Here is an 18,888-nt window from a genome sequence, read left to right on the forward strand (position 1 = left end):
GGGCTCAAGAAAGTCCCAGCCCCTTTGCCCTTGGCCGGACCGTCCAGGGCCTTGGGGTGAGGCTCTGCCGTGCTGGCCAAGGCACGCAGCAGGAATGAATGACACAATATAAAGATCTGGCACCGGCTTCTGGCCCAAGGAGGACACTGCTCAGCATCACTCTCCCCCCCCCAACAAGATTCCAGGGGCAAGTATCACCACAGGGAGGCCTTCTGAAGCCAGCCCTCGCTGCCCGGGACCAGCAGTTTGTGGGTCCTGGATAGAACAGGGATACCCACTTGCTTACAAAACAAACATCCCCGTCTCTTGGAAACAAAGACCTCTAAAGAGAAGTAATAAGGTGCTGCAACTCCACCACCCCACCCCCACTCTATCCCCCCACCACCCCTGCCCTGCCATTCCTCATACAGAGGACTGTAACGTCTGCTTCCGAGATTCCCTCCACTAACTGCCAATAGGCATCAGGACAAACCACTGGTCTGGCCTTCTGGTCCTTCTAGAGCTCACTGTTTACACGTCTCCCTGTTCCCACAACTTCAGATGCCTGATTGCCAGCGAGGGTCAAAATGTGGCTTCCTCACTGCAGGGAGCCACTGCTAAGCCGGTTAAGTGCTGAGCTCTTCTTGGGCCCCCAGCTTCATTCTAGATGGGCCCTTTTCACGGAACTCTCCGCAGCACAGTTCCAAATGGCAGCTCTGGGGCACCCACCTCTGCAGACCAGGACAGGAAAAACTCCAGTCTTGAGCACCCTGAGAACTGGCTCAAAGACTCCAGGATCCTGCCTAGACCCCCTCAGCGGCCAGTGAGTCAACGAACATTAGTGGATCTCAAGTTCCCTCCCCTGCAAAAGGTGGAGATTCCCCTGCCTTGTGTCTCCTGAGCTGGGATGTTTCGTGTTGAACGACAGACCACTGCTGTCCTGGGCTGGCCCTTTGGTTGATGGATGTGGGGTGGGCAGGGGGGCTCAGAGGAGAGCTCAGAGTGTTGGGGGTTGGGGGAGGCATTTGGGGCAGCAACTATTTACCAACCGGTTCAGAAATATTTAAAAAATTGCAATGGCCAGTGGATCACACCACTGAGCCCTAGTTAAAGGGTGAATGGCAGAATAGCTTTCTCTGTGACTCAGTTTCCTCACCTATACAATACAGCTCAGCCTTGATGATGAGAAAAGTAACAATTACACTAATGCTAATAGCAGCTACCATTTGAGCACTTTCCAGGGACCGAGGAGCTTCATGCATCATCTCAATGAATCCCCGCTACCACTTCACAAGGAAGACATGACTACTCCATTGAAAACATGAGGAACTCAAGGTCCAGCAAGGCAGAAGGAAACAAACATTAATGGTGGTTAAAAGCGTGAACTTTGAAATCTAAAAAAACCCAGATTTGAGTCCCACCTTCAACACTTTCTAGTTGTATGAACCAAGATGCTTCTCTCTCAGCCTCATTCTTCTCCTTCGTAAAATATAAAATATAGTTAACTCGATACCTCCTCGTGGGCCTGCTGTAACAAGTCAATGACAGGACGTCGTTAGGGGCTCACAGTTATCTGGCACTCAGTAAGTGTTCAGTAAGTGCAATAATAACTTTCACTTCTATTTTTATTATTATTGCCCAAGGTAATAACAGTGGTGGAGCTGAGAAATCCTTTGGTGCCTCCCTCGTCTAAAATCCTATTAATTTATATGACATTTCACATTCAAAGGGCTTTTGCAGATAACATTTATAACTTGCTTGTGGGAGATAACGGTAAGTTTTAGTTGAAGAGCTCTAACTTAGGCAGAGCAGTGTGGCTGCTGGACGTATGGGGCTTGCAGGAGTTAGAGCAAGGCCTGCCGGGGTGGCCAGGGCCCTGGGATGTGGGCACCACAGGTGCGGACGCAGGTCCTGGGGCCCTGGTGCTTCTGCTCCTCAGCTGCACTGACACCCTCTACTGCCCACTAGTCCTGACATGCTGCCCTCGGGCTCACCCAGTTCTTCTCAGCTCCTCTCGGAGGGCCTGGGCTAGAGGAACCTCTCTGCGTTCTTCCATTCGAGTGGAATCCTGTTTGCTCGTCTGGCCCCTACCAGTGCCACATAAAGGCATTTAATGACTGCGTGCTGAATGCATAAAGGATGGACAGGTACAAGGGCAGTGGGGGTAGTGCTTCTTCCTGTTCCTAGCCTTACCTGAGTCCCAGCACGTTCAAGGTTGGTACTGGAGGTCAGCTGCAGAAAGGCTGGAGAGGCCCTACGCGGGCACTGCTAAAAGTGCTGCAAAGCTGGCTGTGGACCCTCCCCCTGCAAAACTGGGACGCCCTGGGACCAGCCCAACGCCTGCTTGGACTGGAGCAGGGCCTCCAAGGGGGGACAGCAGGCTGTGCTCAACTCTCTGTCTGAGTGGGTGCATCTGGGCAAGGCTTCCCGCCTCGAAGGAAACCAGCCCTGGCCAGCCAGCATCCAGAGCCCACGGGACCGGCTCAGTGGTATCCACAGAGGGCCACGTCAGGGAGCAGCTCCTACGGCAAGGGTGGGGTCAGCACGCCCGGTTCACAAAGTGTCTGCCAGTGATTCCTTGGGTCTGGAAGGAACTGGCATGGGCTTCCCAATGTCCAAGTCTGTTGTCCAGCTGTCCTGGCCCAGGTAACAGGACAACAGAATCAATGGAAGCAGGAATGCTAGGGATGGAAGGCATGTGACGCTTTCATGCCTGCCTTTACACCTGCCGTTCCCACGATGTGGAATAACCCTTTCCTCCTTGACTGCCTGGTGAGCTTCTGCGTGATCTTCAAAACTCAGTTCAGTTGTCACCACTTCCTGAAAGTGTTCCTGGTGGGGTCGATGACTCCCTCCTGTGCTGACCCTGCTTCCTGTGCATGCAGCCATGACCGCGCTGTCAGATCACACAGGAACACAGCTGGCCACATGGGGGACTTCCCTCCATGATCTGAACTCCTTGCTCGCTTGCTTAGCACCCCACATCCTAGGACATCCTGGCCCAGAGCAGGTCCTGATGGCCCACTCCAGTACCCTGCAGAGAACGTGGGACAGGGAGTGCATGGGGGGACCCAGTTGGCTGGGGTCTCTCAGGGGCAAGCTGACTTGGACCCATTGAAGATGTCTCTGGGCAGGGTCTGGCTCCATCTTTTCAGCCTGGGGAGGAGGGGGTGTGGGGGTACACACCTCGGCCTTCTGATTTGTCCCTGGCTGTCCCAGAGGGCATGAGCTGCCTGGCTCTCAGGTCTGGCACTGCCTTCTGCCTACAATTTCACACTCTGTAATTTATGTTCATTTATTTATTTTTTTAAAGCTCCAGCCTCTGTGGCTTGCTTTTATAGACAGAAATTAAAACTGAAAGGCTTGAAGAATGGTGATTAAGTGCCTGCTGGTTGACTTAATGGGGACTTTGTGAGCCAGGAGGTACCAGGTACCCCAGAAGCTGTGAGGGGGAGCCGAGGCCAGCAGTGCTGGAGGTGGAGAGGGGTTCCGTGGACACCAGGCTCTCAGCCCACAGAGCTACACACAGCTGCCCTCAGCAGGCGAGGCCCTCTGCTTCTGGTGGGGGTCTCCCTCCTTGGACACAACGTTATTCTTTTCCAAAGCTCTACATCATGACTGCTTCCATTTGACCCTCTCAACAACCTGTGAGGAAGGGAATAGGACGAGGCTCAACAGCCCAATTTGACAGATGGGGAAACTGAGGCTCAGAGACGGCCGCACTCTCCCAGCAAGCTCAAGGCAAGAACTCAGCCTCCTGACTTCCAGCCCGAGAACACACTGCTCTGGGTTTTACCACGGGGAGCTGGCCGCTCATTTAGTCATATTTCCCTTTATTTATGCAGAGAAGCTTCAAGAGGCCCAGAAAGCTGATCGAAAGTGAAACCCGCAATTCCCGTCAATTCAGATTGTTCCAATTCATTTCCACAAACATTTATTAAGTGCCTATTAGGCACTGCTCTCTGTTCCCATCTGGGAATACAGTCAACTCCTGAAATTTTCACTCCGAGGGAGGGGAGCGAGGCAGGGCCCATCCGCTGCCCCAACACTCCAACCGCCAGGCCCGTCTGGACTGGGAGATGCTGAACTCCACACCTCCACCTTCTTTTAAAGCAAGACACAAGTTTTCCTAAGCTTGCCTTTAAAATTCAAATGTGAGTGTAAGCCCCAAATCCATACATGGCACAGGAGTGGGCGGGCCACTGTGGGGCTGGCTAGTGATTTAAAATTGAATCAAGAAGAGGGTGACCCCGAGACGAGGCCCGGGGACTGATTCGAGGGCAGGTGACGAAACGGATGTGCGGTGGCTCCTGGGTGGGCAGCACGCTCCCGTACCAGGGAGTGATTCCCCTTACGGTGGGTGCTGCGGCACGTGGGTCTGCGTTTACATCCACGCAGCTGGGAAGCCAACCCCAGAGTCTTGCTATTTCAAGCTCTGCTTCCCTAACGAGTGAGGAGCAAGCCGTCACTCACAGTCTGGGCTCCGTTCTCGACCCCAAACGGAAGCAGCGGGCCTGGCAGTGCTGGTAGAGCCCGAGGTCCACCACCCGGGGAGCTGGCGAGGTTTCCCAGCGGGGGCTTCTGGGGCAGAGGGTGAGGAAGAGCCCCGACACAATGAAGCAAGAGGGAAAGAGTCCTGGGATTTAAATTTCTACCAAATGAAGGGCCATCCTCAGCCACTGGTTGTATGCCCTGGAACTTCCTCCTCTAAGGACACAGAGGCTGGGGAGAGAGGCTCCTTTCCCTCTTAGAACTAGGCCCAGAAAGTGCAAAATGAGAGAGAAACTGGGGCAGGAGGGTCCTGCTCTGCTGAGTGGGGGCTGAGCACGAGGCACACTGTCCCTGGTGGGCTGGAGTGCTCTGGAGGAGGGGGTGGGGGCAGAAGAGCACCCGAGGCCTCGGACAGGGCAGCTATTCCGCACGTCTCTACGCTTTGCAAGTTGTCATGAGCTGGACAGAACTGACCGGCTGGGCCTGTGCTGGTTCGCCGTCCCCGGGGCTGCTTTCCTCAGTCATCTTGTTCATGGCAACACCTTCACCTCCTAAGACACTCAGGCTTTCTGCATTCTGCTTTCTGCATTCGAGCCAGATGCCTCGGATCAGACAGATTACTGAGACTTTGTCCTCAAAAAGCAGGTAACTAAAGCTTACCTTGCAGCATCCCCCAGTGATGATGGCTACAGGTTTCTCCTCCAGAGGGAAGGGGTCCCCTGGCTAGGCCACCTCTCCTTGGACCCCCCCACCTCCCACCCTGATGTGAAACACAAAATGGTTGTGATTTAGAGCAACTGAAAATCACCTGGCACCAGAAAGCCATTGTTAGACTGAAGGCAAAACATGTGGCGAGCGGCCGTGAGTCCCTGACCCAGCAACCACCGCGGGCATCGCGAATCAGTCACCGCCCTCCTTTCTGCTGAGCTGGGACTTGGCCTCAAAATCCTTCAGCCAGTGCTCCAGGAAGCCGGTACCCATCGGTCAACACAGGCACCTGAGAGGAAACCTGTTTTCCAGCACTGCAGAGGCGGGAGCATACACTGGCACTTCCAGAACTAGAGTCCAGGCCGAGCCAGCCAGGGAAGGGCCGCCACCTCGGCATCTACACCGCCCTGCTGTTTACACACACACACACGGGGTCCTGGGAGGAAGCCGTGAGCACTGAGCCACGAGCCTGGCTCTCCTGGCTGTCCCAAGAGCCCCAATCTCCGGGGCCACTGTTGGTGGTTGAGATTCTGATCCAGGTTGGAAGACGGGGGGCCATACTGTATTAACCCAGCTGTCCCCAACTAGAGTGGAAAGGCCCCAAAGGGCCGCCAGCCAGCTGAGGTGGGGGGAGAGGAATGGAGATGAGAGAAGGTGAAGCAGGAAGCAGAGGAGGTGGGAGTAGAGGAAGAAGGGGGCATTCTTCCAAACTCACCCTTGTGGCTTCTTTGCTGCTCACCCCCCCTAAGCTCTCCAAATCCCTGTGGACTGCCCTTTGGAAGTCTGACCACATCACTCCCCTACTTAAAATCCTCTAAGGGCTTTTCATGTGATTTGGGGATCAAATCTGAATTCCTGACCCTGACTCACAAGGCCCACTGTGACTCGGCCCTTCCCTCACCCCCGATCCCAACCCAATTTGCTCCTATGAGCTCCCGGTAACTACTTGTAATTCCTGGGACCTCCAGTGCTTGTTGCCTCAGGTTTGTGACAGAGATCACTAATTGTCCCCTAATATCTGTTCTACTTTTCTTCCCTTAGCACCAGGAACCCGTTTTTAGCTGAGCTCATGGTTACCTGGAATAAAACTATTTCTGAGGCTCCCTGACAGCTGAAACTGGACACATGACTCAGTTCTGACCATGGGATCTATGCAGAGTGCCACGCATGTCTTCTGAGAAGTGTTATGAAAGGGAAGAGGTGTGTTTTTCATGACCCCTTCCACTTTCCTGATAACTAGGATGGGTGTGTGATGGATGGAACTCAAGCAGCCTTATTAGGTCATGAAGCACAGCTCTTATGCTGAAGAGGGTAGCACAACAAGATAGAATAAATCCAGACTCTTAATACCATGGAGCTACACCCACACTTCTTTTACATGGGAGAGAGAAACATACTCTAATTTTCATTAGGCCATTATTATTGTGTTTCCTACAGCTAAACTTAAAGTTACCTGATTCAGTGTCTAAGCATGCCATTCTCCTGTCTGGGATATACTCCCTTCCCTTTTTCCCCCAGCGAATTCAATTTGATCTTTTGAGACCCTGTTCTGGCATCACCACCTCCAGGAAGCCATCCCTGACTGCCCTGCATACAGAACAAGCAGCCCACCTTTAACTCACGAAGCCCAGATAGTTTCCCTCTCTCTAGCTGAGCATCTGATTCTCAGTGGTTTGATCATTTTTTCTCTCTCCCTCAGCTGGACTATAAGCATCTTGAAGGGTGAGTCTTATTCATGTCCCGATATCTGGTGCCTAGCCCAGTGCCCGATGATCAGCAAACCAGGAGGGAGGGACGGAGGACATGAGGCTGGGAGGAATTCCTGGCAAGTCTCTGGCTTCACCTGTGGATCCCATAGCATTCCTTTCTCCCACCAGCACATCTACTAACAGGCAGCTCCACCAGGGAAAACCACCCCAGAGAGCTGACCTAATGAGAACCTCACAGCCCACTACTTCTATAACTTCTGCTCCAACAGCATTTACAAGTGGACTTTCACATACACATACCATCCCACTTCATTCTCCTTACAAGCTGACTGGCTGGGCACTATCACTATCCCCAGGGCTTGAAGGGGAAACTTGCCCAAGGTCCCACAGCTACTTAAGTGGCCAAATGGAACCTGGGAACGAGGTCTTCTAGCCTCACACCCAGCAACATTTCCACGAGCCGGCAAGTGCCTCACCCGACCTGCACTGCTCCGGGAATTAGGAAAACAAGCCACGTGCACAAACACATGGAGGCCTGTGTGCAAAAGCACGTGCATAAGCCCACACAACCAGTGCACAGATGTGCGGGTTCCAGATGTTCCAGTGGCGTGTTGGCTGGAGGGTGGGAGTGGTGACAGAGAAAGGGGCATGGGGCGATCCCGTGCAGCTGCCACGTGCAGATGCTCAGCCACGCTGCTCCAGGACGGATCACTTCCGGCAAGTGCAGGGAACGTGAGGAAGCAGGGGGAGAGCACATGCTTTTAGAGGCTGCATTAGGCTGTCACTGGGACTGGTTATTTAGTGCATTCACCTCGCCCGGAGCAAGAACAGGACTCTGTAGGGCTAAGAGACGGCAGCACACAGCATGTCCGTGGTAAACAATTTATTTTTCTACCTCAGTTGCTTACAGGGAAAAAAATAAAACGTCATTAGGGAGAAGCACAGATGAACTATTTACAGAGATGAAGAAAATTTACAATGGCTAAAACGTTTGTGAGTCAAGCATTCTAGGACAAGTTCACCAAAGCAAAGCAATTCATAGCAAAACAAAATATGGGGGGGAAAAAAGCCATACAGATTGTTTGAGAAAAAAAAATAATACTCATGAAAAAGCCTACAGGAAAATAAAAGGAAACTAACCAATTATTAATTACATCAAGCATCTTTAATGAGATGAGCAAAACTGCATATGTTGAGTCTCAAGGACACTGACATTCAAACGCAAGGATTAGCTCACATCAAATGCATCAAATGGAAGCACACGGGTCACTTCTCACAAACTATGAGCCCCGACAAAGGGGAGACTCTTGAGGGGTCCGACTGATCTGTACCTCATTAAACAAAGAGAGCTAGGGGTCTTCAGACAGGGAAGCGGAGGGGTTAGCATCACGGCACAGAAAGCCCGTCTTGGGGGGACTGTCAGCCCCGGTGTGCCAGGAGGCCTCGAGGCCGGGCTGGTGTGGGCAGGAAGGGGAGGCTGGGGACGAAGGGGTCCAGCAGGGGTTGATGCCCCCCCGTGCCCGAGACGTGGCAGTGCCTGGGTGTCTCCCTTCTTGAAGACAGACGTGCTTTTTATTATGGCAGCAACCGCTGAGGGACTGGCCCCAAGAGGCAGAGACAATCCAATCCCTCTTACAGAGTTACTCTTCCAGATTAATTTTTTTCAGATCAGTGTTTCCGGAACGGTCTGTATGTGCAAGGCAGGCATGTGTTCATTTTTGGTTCTGTCTGTCATAGGGGCTCTGAGGCCCACGATGGCAACCCCTCTGGACCACCATCCTTTAAAAGCACATCCACGTAATGCCCCAAGTAAGCCTGCTTGGTCGTTATTCAAAATAATTTCTTACTCTCTTCCTGTGTTGCCATGAGGAGGCTCTACAAAGTTTGTGAGAAGTTTCCCTCTGGCCCCGTTACATTCTGGGGAGGCAGGGGTTGTTCACAATACAAGAAGCAAAATGGGCAAGGACTGGAGAACAAAATTTATTTAAAAAAAAAAAATTGTGTGGTGAAGCAATGAGGATGGTCTTTTCCAAGAATTAAAAATGGGAAAAAGAGCATTCATTCAAACCGGCAGCTAGAACAGTTTCAGTGGACACTGTTGGCGGCTGGGGTGACCCAACCTGGCCTGTGTTCTCTCTCTAGCAATGGTAGCAAACCCCAAATTTTTATGACTCTCTTAAGAGCTAGTTGATAAAAATTATGTCTTGTGAAATCGGCAAATAGTCTGCAAAGTGAAATAAGAACAGAAATTAACAGATTAAACTGAAATGAGAAGTCCAGAGGGGGGAAAAGAGAGGAAACAAGGGAGACCACTGGCACGACTGTAATTCAAGACCATATACTGCTCTGCAGGAGCCGTGTGGGGGGGACACGGTGGGCACCAGGGCACGGGAAGAAGGAACCATTTCCAAAGTGACTGGTCACCACCCAGCCGTTCTAGAGAAGGACTCCTCCCCTGCCCCCCAAGTCTAATAATTATCCAGACGTCCAGCCCCTCCCTCGGAATAGCTTGTTTATTCTTGGAGAATCCTGAAGCATCAACTTGGCTGCCCAGAGAGACCTGCCAGAACCCCCACATCATGCAGCTAAAACGGGGCCTCACTGGGAGTGAAGTCTGCACCCCCAGCCAGGTGAGGAGACGGGCATTCATAGGAGGGGTAAGTCCAGGTGCAAAGGGGGACCCATGACCCCCCATGGTTCAGGAGTGGAAACAGGCAGCAGGGACTGTCTGAGCAGCAGCCTTGCACTTCTCTTAACCTAGCATCGTCCTGCTTGGATGGATTCGGAAAGTGTCGGGGAGGGTGTGGGTTCCACATGTATCCTAAGAGGGACTGCAGGTGGGGGCGTGGGAGAAGTGGGCACACACCAAGGACACTGAAAAGTGAGACCACAAAGAAAAAAAGCTCAGGACAGCCTGGAGGTGATGGCCATGCCAATGTCAGGACCTCAGTCCCTGGGGGATAGGGAAGGGGTGGGATGAGAAAGGAGGGGTCAGCAGAACCCACCTGACGGGGGGTGAGGAAAGGGCCGCCCCTGCTCTGGGTCTCCCCTCTGCACCCCAGCCCCCCTGAACTGGACCCACTAGACATATTATCACTGACATGAGACAAGTAACAGATATCAGAACATTCCAAAGCTTCGCTGACATGGTAGCCCCACCCCTGAGGCCAAGGCTCCAGGAGGGGTCAAGTTTGGTTCTAGAGGGAGCAACCGCTTCGAGAGCCCTTGACTAGAAACTGCAGGGGCCTAGGCTTTGTGGTCTAGAACCACTAGGCTGCTTGGGGAGGCATTGAGAACAGTCTGGAAGCAGCAGACTTAAGCCAACAGTCTACAACTCTGACCCCCTTCTGGCTCTTCACTAGGAGGGCGGGTGTCTGGACCCAGGCACTGGGCAATCCCTTCCCAGCCCAGGGCTGCTCCTTCCCTGCTCCCCTCCTGAGAGTGGTAGCCTCACTCTCAGGGCCACAGCTAATTCCTTTCTTGTCATTGGTGGGGATAAAGGAGAGGCTTCCAGTGTGTGAACGGAAAGGATGGGGAAACGGGAAGTTTGATGGCTAAGAGAGACCAAAACAGCCTACACCCCTGGGTCAGGGAGACCCTGCATGTTCATTTTAATGCCTGATTTCTGTCCCACTCAAACCAGGTGACTGCATGCGGCTGGAGGCGCTGGTGACAGTGATAAACAGACGGGCCCCAGGCACGGGCAATCTGTCCTGCACAAACCCCACCCCCAGCTCCCGAAGCCCTGGCGACGGTGAAGAGCTGGGCACCTGGGGGGCCTGGCCCATCCCGCCTGGCCTCACTAGGTCACTCCTGTATCAGCGATGGGGCAGATGGGGGGATGCAGGTCACAGAGACAGATGAGATGAAGCCTTAGCATGGGCTCCAAGTTGCTGCCCCCAAATGACTGCACATAAAACCCCCTCCCAACTCCACCCTTTCAGGACTATTGCCACACTGAGGAGGTGATGGCAACCTGGCTATGAAGAGAGAGATCAGCTTGACGTGCTCAGGGAGCCGGGGTCGGGGAGCCTGCACATCTGCCTCGGCCCCTGGGACAAACAGCTCCCCCTGAAACCACCTCTAGCCTCTGGGCTGAGCAGCACCGGCAAGGAGCGGAGCACAGGGAAGGTGGCACAGCCCCTCTCTGGGGAGAAGCAGTGCAAGCACGCCCCACAGCACACCTCCTCCTGTGCGCTCCAGCACAGCACTGCCCAGAACTTTCCGTGATGATGGAAACGTCCTCTGTTCTGCACCGTCTGAAACGGTAGCCACTGGCCACACAGAGCTACTGAGGAATTGCAAGGTGACCAGTGTGACTGAGGAATGGGATTTTTCCATTTTCATTTTATTTAATTTATATCTTCATTTAAGTAGCCACATGTGGCCAGTGTTCTCCTAATGGACAGTTCACGCTAGAGAGACGGCGGGCTGGGGCAGTTAGGAACCAGGATGCCTGCATTTAAAATCGTGGCCCTGCCCCTTGGTGGCTGACACCTTGAGCAGGTTTCTCTGCTCTGGGTTCTCGTCTGTGAGCGGGAGCAATCTAACGGAGACGACAGACCTAAAGCAGTCCAGGCCGGGCCTGGCCCCAGCGCTGCTTCCACCACTAGGTTTGCTGTGGCTGCGCTCCCGTCCTTCCTTAGGTGGAGGAGCTGTGGCCATCCCGGGCAGGTGCCTGGAGGGTCCCTGCTGAGGGCCCTGCCCCGACAGGGAAACCGCCTCAGCCCCCGGGCCTTGCTCATGGTGGGGTCCCCACACCCCCACTCCCCAACCTTGGACTTCCACTGCTGTCTCTGCCTCCTCCACCACCTCCCTCCACTTCTCACTCACAGACCCAGAGACCACCCCGCCCAGTCCCCTCCTTTACCCAACGGAGAACTGCGGTCATGGTCACTCAGCCAGCTGACGCTGGAGCCAGGACAAGAGCCCGGGGCTTTGTGGCTGGTCGGGGGACTTGTGCACCCAGGGCCCGGCCCTAGGCCTCCCCAGTGCCTCCCGAGCCCCCTCTGCTGCCACATTTCTCTACCCCAAAGCCTGCAGTGAGAACGCCAGCCTGACCCCTCGCGTACCCCTTTTGCCTACCCTCTTGCTCTTTAGCTTCAGAGCCACACCCTTCCAGGACCACCTCTCTGTTCCCGTTGCCCCCTAATTCTCTCAGGCCCTGACGCTCCCAGGCCTCCAGTGACCCTCCAGGAGAGAATCCCGCCTGATGCCCACCTTCCCACGGGGCCCCCACCCCCAGCAGAGAACCCGCAGAGGACGAGACTCCACTCTACTGCCCTCTCCAGGGACCGCAGCTGTCCTTTCACGGAGACACTGCCAAGCGCCCCGATATATTCTCATCTGTGCTCCAAGTCTGATAAAGGCTGGATGATCTCAGGGGCATTGCAAACCCCATGAAGCGTCGTCTCCTTCAGCACCCCTCTCTGTCCCCACACATGCCTGCCCTGGCTGCTGCCCTGGGGCAGGGGTCCCGGGCCTGCCATCTGGGTGGGGTGGAACAGACCCCACAACACAACATCGACACACCACCGAGGGGCACTGAAGCGAGAGCAACGAGGAACGAGCAGGAGGAGGGCAGGCAGGCGAGGGAGGACAGCCCGGGTCTGGAGTCCAGTCCCCAGTGAGAAAGACCCTGTGACAGCTTCGGAATAAGGAGGGTGAACAGGGAGGCCTTCTGCTTTCAGCTCTTTCCCTTTCATTTTTAAATGCTGCCACTCTCAAGTACCCAGCCACCAACAGAACACTTCAGTTAGTCAGAAACCCTGCGCTGCTGTCTCCTGACCCTGGCGTTAAGTGGATTTGAAATTCAGCACACGGAGATCGTTTCTTAAAGGAACCTAGGTACGAGTTGCATTCTATTTGGGGGCCCTCCCACCTCCCCTCAAACCCAGCCCACCTCCAGAGTTTCCAAAGCCCCAGGAGACAGACACTCACCTGGGAACTGATAGCCATAGCTAGGAGCAAATCCGGGGTAGCCGCGGCCATAGGTCGCCACGAAGTTGGGGTAGCCTTGAATACAGAGAAAGATCAGAATCTGTTAGTGCAGCTGGCTGGGGGCGAGGAACAGCCCAAGTGTTTTCCTTCTGCTGTGAGGGTCTTCACCCAAGGCCTGAGTCATCGCCGGTGGCTGGGGGTGCTGCTGTCAGCTTGCTGGTAATTAGCTTGTATTTGGGTACCAGACCCCAAAGCCCACACGCCTGTCTGAACCCACAGAGTAAATGCCACAGGATAGCACCAAACCCGGGGCCCGTGGTCTGCTCTGACATTTGGAGAGCTTACCCGGAATGTACTTTACCTTAAAGCTATTGACAGTACGAGATTAAAGTTCTTGTAATGCCTCCTCCCGAGACAGGGCAGTGGCACCCATGCCAGGCAGGGCAAGGGCACCCAGGAGTCACGGCTTAGTGGTGGAGAGAGCTCGGGGCTGACCCCGGGCTTCTGGAAGATGCCTGGCCTATTGAGCCATGGCCCAGGGGAGGTGGGGTGCCAGGAGCCCACCCCTGGGGTGGTCAGTGCCTTTGCAAGGTCCTCTGAGCACGGTGAGGGCCTGGTTGTGTTAAAACGTGTAAGATGAAGCGTGGCCTAAACCCAGAAAACCCAGAAGCCTCAAGCCGCCTTGTCTTGCCCAGCATTTTACAACCAGGGTTCTTTTTTCCAGACACTGTCTCTGCAGCTCTTACGCTGGAGGGTTATCGGTTAACTGCGGGGTGCTTGCGGTGACTACTGCTGGGCTGGGCATGGGGTACAGAGATGTCTGTACATGGGATGTCACTTGAGCCCTCAATGCTTCCCGTATCTGCTCAGGCCATGTCACTCTTCATGTCCCTGCCTCCTTGCTCAGGCTACAAAAGGTGGTGCAGCCTCCCCAGATGGAAATCTCACCGGTAGGAGGGGCCCATGGCTGCCCCCCGATCCCACCCACCCCCAGGCTCTCTCTGCCTCCCCTCCACTCAATGAATGGGGAGTCTTGGCACATTCACATCCTTCAAATGTCACCGTGGCAACTCTGCCACCACTATCACTAACTTGACTTTTGCTCTGACCATTGAGGTGGATGTCTGTGAGTATTTTTTGGGGGGGCTGCCCAGCATCTTAGCCCTTCGCTGTGTGCAAGTCTTAGAGGGAGGCACTGCCGCCCATCACCGGAGCTGAAAAGGCCCCTTCCCACTGTCCCCGAGCTTGGCAGCTGGGAGGGAGGCCAGTGGGCCTGGGCTGGGCCGGCTGATACCTTCCTCAGGGTCTGCGTCCGAGCAGTGAGGCAGAGGATGGGACTCAGAATCTAGCCTGGCGTCAGCAGAACCTGGGGCCTATGGCAGTTCACAGTGGCCCAGTGACCAGGGCTCTGACCACCCAGCTCCCCTGGCTCCTGCCTGTTCTCTGGTGCTGTTCTCCAGCCTTCCCATCGTGTCTGCACTGCCCAATACCCCTCCCATAAACTCCTTTGCTGCTTACAGTAGCCAGAATGGTTTCCATTCTTTGGTACCCGGGATGCTGGTAGAAATCTTCTTTAATAGGTGGATTTACGAGGGCAGAGAGGACAGCAGAGCCCTCTCATGGGTCTCTTGGGTTCCACGGTGCCCCTTACAACACATCCCTAATCAGGCACTCGAGGTCTCCTCACCCACCTACTCAGTGGATTCGCACGTGTTTCCAAGCGTTTTCTGACCCTGCAATAAGGCCTAAATAGAAAAGTCATTTACTAAATTCCATCTTGTCTGCACTCCAGCATGGTGAGTTTGCTTGTTTCTTGTCTTCCCGCTGCCAAGGCAGAGCATCCCTGCCTCAGGTCCAGAAACAGGAGCCTTCCCCTCACTTCCCCGAGGTTGCTGGGGTCACAGCTTCTGCCCATGATCAGCACCTGCCACAGGCCCAGGCGGATGCTTGTGGGCTGGATCCAGAAGACCCGGGCTCCCGCCCTGCCCTGGCCCAATGCCACACCATGGGGGGCCTTCTCTTCTCTCTGACCTTGAGCCACACCACCTGTAGAAAGTCTTGGGGTGTGTGTGTGGGGGGGCGGGGAGTCGCTTGAGCCCCAATGTGCCCAGATTCTCAACTGAGACCCATGGCGTGGCTCCTCCCCTCCCCTCAGCTATGGCCTTCCCAAATTTGCAGTTGCAACTCCGTGGCCAACTGAAATATTTCCACCCCAAAAGCGTCTTGGTACCTGCTCCTTCCCTGTGAGTTTATTTTCCAGCACCGTGGGGCTGCTTCGCCGGCAGAAGGCTGCTCAAGTGTGCGCTGCACCAGCTACCAACTGAGCAGCGGGGCCCAAGCAAGCCACTGAGCTCAGGCGGCGGAGGGGAGCAGTGGCTGGGCCTCAAGCAGACAGGCACGCTAGCTCCTTCCTGGCCAGTTATTTCATGGCTGGGCAGTTCGATTCTCCTCCTAATTAATCATTGCTTATCAAATCAGATCTTTCACTACTAGATTTTCTTATACCCTTATTTCAACAATATCAATAAACGGATTATATGCAAACAGCCAAAGCACTGCTGCCTACGAGGCTTTCCTGATGAAAAATGACTCATTTGCTTTTAACTTCAGCTCTGAGGGTGTTAAATATTTTAGCGTTAATCTGACAGCAAAGTGTAAGCCGATGTGTCACCTTCAAGACTCCCTCGGGGATGGGTTGGGATGGGACGCCAAGTCCCTCCCTGCACTCAGACGATCTGCACCGGGCGGTCAGATCTGCTCTCTTCCTGGCATTCCAGCAAGTCCCCAATAAGAAGGAAGAAAAACATGGTCAAGTTCACCCCAACTTTGGGCCTCACTCCAACCTTCCCAGACACTTCCATATCCTCTCCTGAGCAACAAGGATGAGAATCTGGCCTTTGCCAGAGAGGGATCCTTATCTCTGCCCTTTCCCAGTGCTGAACATCTTCTAGGTTGGGCAGATGAAATCATAAATTTATAATACAACATTACTTCAATTTTCCTCTTCATTTACTGCTGTGAAGCCCAGCTCTGCTCTAACGCTCACAGCCCCAGCCACACAGGGGAAATTGGCTGGCTGCATATCAATAGCACATTACCGCAGATCCATGTGGACGCTCCATCAAGCCACATTACGCGGGATGACCCGGCCACTGCTTCCATTAGCAGCCGGGCCCCTCCCACGCTGGCCACTGCACAATTTATTTGCTCCAATACCCTGGATGTCTGATCAATCCCACAGTAATTATCTCTTGTCACAAAAGTGAAAAACCAAGCCTTCTGCCTGGATGACCTACCCTTCTTACAGACGGGCTTTCTGTGGTGGGAGCAGAAATCAGAAACCAAAAGCAGAATTTAGGTTTGCCAGTCGACTAATTCCTGGGTCCCATTTTGGGGATCCTGGGAGGGTTCTCAGAATTGTGGTTCTAGATCTTTGCCCCAACTGCAGAAGATGTTTGCATTCTAGACAGGTCCATGGCGCATCTCTCCCAGGCTCCAGAGTCATGGAAAACTGCTCCCGCCAGACCCTCGACTTGAAAGAGACAAGGGCTGTGTCTCCGGGAACTGTTGGGGTGTGGAGTGTCTGCTGCACGGTGCAGGGAGCCGTGCTGGGAGCCCCACGCCAGCGCCGTGAGGTCTGCATTCGGACAGCACCAAGGGCCAAGGGCGTGAAGGCCGAAGTCCACAGAGATGCTCCGAGATGCCCAGTCCTCGGAGGCACCCCGAGCCGTTGGGGCTCCTTGAGACGTATATTGCCAATTCGACAGCCACCAGCCGCATGTGGCTATTGATGTTTAATTACAATTAAATGAGACAAAAACCTCAGTTTGTCAGTGAAATGAGCTGCATCTCAAGCACCTGTGGCCAGTGGCTGCCGTATCTGGCAGCACATCGAGGCCATTTCCACCATCGCGGAACTTCTACTGGACTGCGCTGAGGAGCTGGATTTTGAGTTTCCTCTGTCCATGAGGAAACGGCTGAAAAAGTGGGGACTCCTTGGGAATGGCCTATACAGGTGTTTGGGGAAAGAAAAATCCCACAAAAATCCTACAAATGAGTCAAGATTTTTGGCTTTAGGTTCCAGCCATACTCGTTTTGGTCTGCAAGTGAACGCCAGCAGATTACAGGCTTTCATCAGTTCTAAACAATAAATGACATATATTTATATACAGCTTTCCTTCCGGAGGGGCGTGGCGTCAGGGGACACGGGGCGTGATGTCATGGGCGTCTCGGGGTGCAGGCTGTAAGCACGCCTTGGGCTGGAGGGCTTCAGCGGTCAACAGCCTCTGTCTGCTCCTGGGCCCGCCGCGGTGGCGCCTTCCTCCAAGGCCTCAGCAGTGCACTATTTCTCTATCGTTGGTATCAAACAGGTTAGATAAGTAGCAGGTGCCCAGTGAGGTCAAGACAGTTAAAGGCAGTGGGATTATGTGGCTGAGGGCAGAGAAGGCTAAGAAAAGAGGAAGCAGATACAGGAACCATAATCATGTATTTACTTTAATGAAGCCCATTTCATTAAGCACAACTAAAGTGCTTCGACCGCACCGAGGCTGGAGAACTGGGGGCATCTCTTTGCTGCTGGGGGGCAGAGGAACAAAGCCTGGTGGCTGCAAAGACCTTTCCTGAGGGCCTCGGTTGAGTCTGGTCTTGTCTAGCTCCAAGGGGGCGAGGCCTGGCCTAAGGATGAGCCGTCCGCTTCTCTCCTACATTATTTTTAAGGAATCCCCATCGGGCCTGATTAGTCTATGATTGTGTCAAAGGCTGTGGAAGCTAAAGTCAAAACAGGGGTAGGTTTCCCCCTAAGGACATCTGCAGCCCTATCAAGAGAGTTCAGGAGAAAATAACTGTGCAACTCTCAGCTCATCAGCTTCCCTGTGATGTGCCCTCCCAAAGTACAGAGACAGGCTTAAGGGATATTCTAGGGCAGCTTGTTTATTGTCTGAGACATCTCCTACCCCACCGGCCACTAGAGTGCCAGCTCCCTGAGATCACAGACTTTGTTCTCTGCTGCAGTCTCAGCATCTGTAACAGTGCCAGGCACTTAATAGGTTCTCCAGTTAATGTTTGTTGAATGAATGAATTTAAAAATTTTAATGGTTTAAAGCATCAATTCTAAAACCTCCCAGAAGTGCTACATACTTTGGTGATCTTTAAACAACAGAAGTTTAAGTCACTGAAACTTCATCTCATTTCATTCATTTTTTTATATGTTTTTTCTGCATGAGCCAAGTTCATCAGCCAAATTATGGTTGTTGATGATGGTAGTGATTCCAGGACTGACGTGCAGGGGGTAATGCACCACCGAGGCTGTGACCCAGGTGGCTAGGGGGGACTGGGGGCAGGGGGGCCCATCAGGGCGCTGAACCCAAGGCACAGACTCCCCCTGACGCCATGCCGCCACCACAGAGAGAAGCAGCAACAAGAAAGGGGGAAATAGTCTTGGATGTTGGCGTCAAGGGTTTTAAGTCCCGGCAGCTGGCACTCCCCCTGTCTAGAGAGCCCGGAGGCCAGGGTGCCAAGCTGTGCCAACGGGTGAAATGGAGAGCAGCCCATGGAGTTCTTCTCTGCCTCTCTTCAGCACCAGTAAGTGCATCAGAGAAGGCTCAGCAGGCTCTGGCTTGGCTGGGGAGGCAACAGGCCAACGAGACTGAAGTCTTCCCTGGGTGCTGTGCCTGATTTGCCCCTTCTACCCAGACCTCAGGCGGAGCTGGCTCCTGGCAGGGGCACCCTCTGGGACCTTTTAGGAGGACCCGTATCAGCAGGGAGCTGGATGGCCTCATCACAAAGCCTGGATAACTCAGGAGGGCCGGGCCGAATCTTTGGCAGGACCCGGCAACTCAAGGCTAACCCAAACCCTTTGGGGTGCGGATCCCAGACGGGGATAGGCTGCAGCCGCTGTAGCATACCCGTGTGATGATTTACCCAGGGCCACTCGGCACCTTAATAACAGCTCCCAGGCTGAGTGCGTACTACTGTATTTTGTTGATAGGAAGACAAACATTTTTTCACATTTTAACATCTTCAAAAGTGGGATCTATCCCACAGTCAATGTGATAAGAACATA

At 53.8% G+C, this 18,888-nt stretch overlaps 1 protein-coding gene across 7 annotated transcripts in view; it reads right to left on the bottom strand.

Moving 5' to 3' along the window:
* The window catches only part of MSI2 (musashi RNA binding protein 2), a 392,076-nt gene that overhangs the window by 35,416 nt on the left and 337,772 nt on the right, over nucleotides 1–18,888 (bottom strand). For 6 of the 7 annotated variants that reach the window (XM_037810398.1, XM_037810396.1, XM_037810395.1 and 3 more), the window contains exon 10: nucleotides 12,828–12,902. In XM_037810398.1, coding sequence (XP_037666326.1) covers nucleotides 12,828–12,902 — 75 coding nt within the window. Of the gene's footprint in view, nucleotides 1–6,076; nucleotides 9,112–12,827; nucleotides 12,903–18,888 lie in introns of those variants that run through there. The other variant, XM_037810399.1, reaches the window with a different exon arrangement.

Source organism: Choloepus didactylus, chromosome 18, assembly GCF_015220235.1.
Source record: "Choloepus didactylus isolate mChoDid1 chromosome 18, mChoDid1.pri, whole genome shotgun sequence".
Classification (NCBI taxonomy): Eukaryota; Metazoa; Chordata; class Mammalia; order Pilosa; family Megalonychidae; genus Choloepus; species Choloepus didactylus.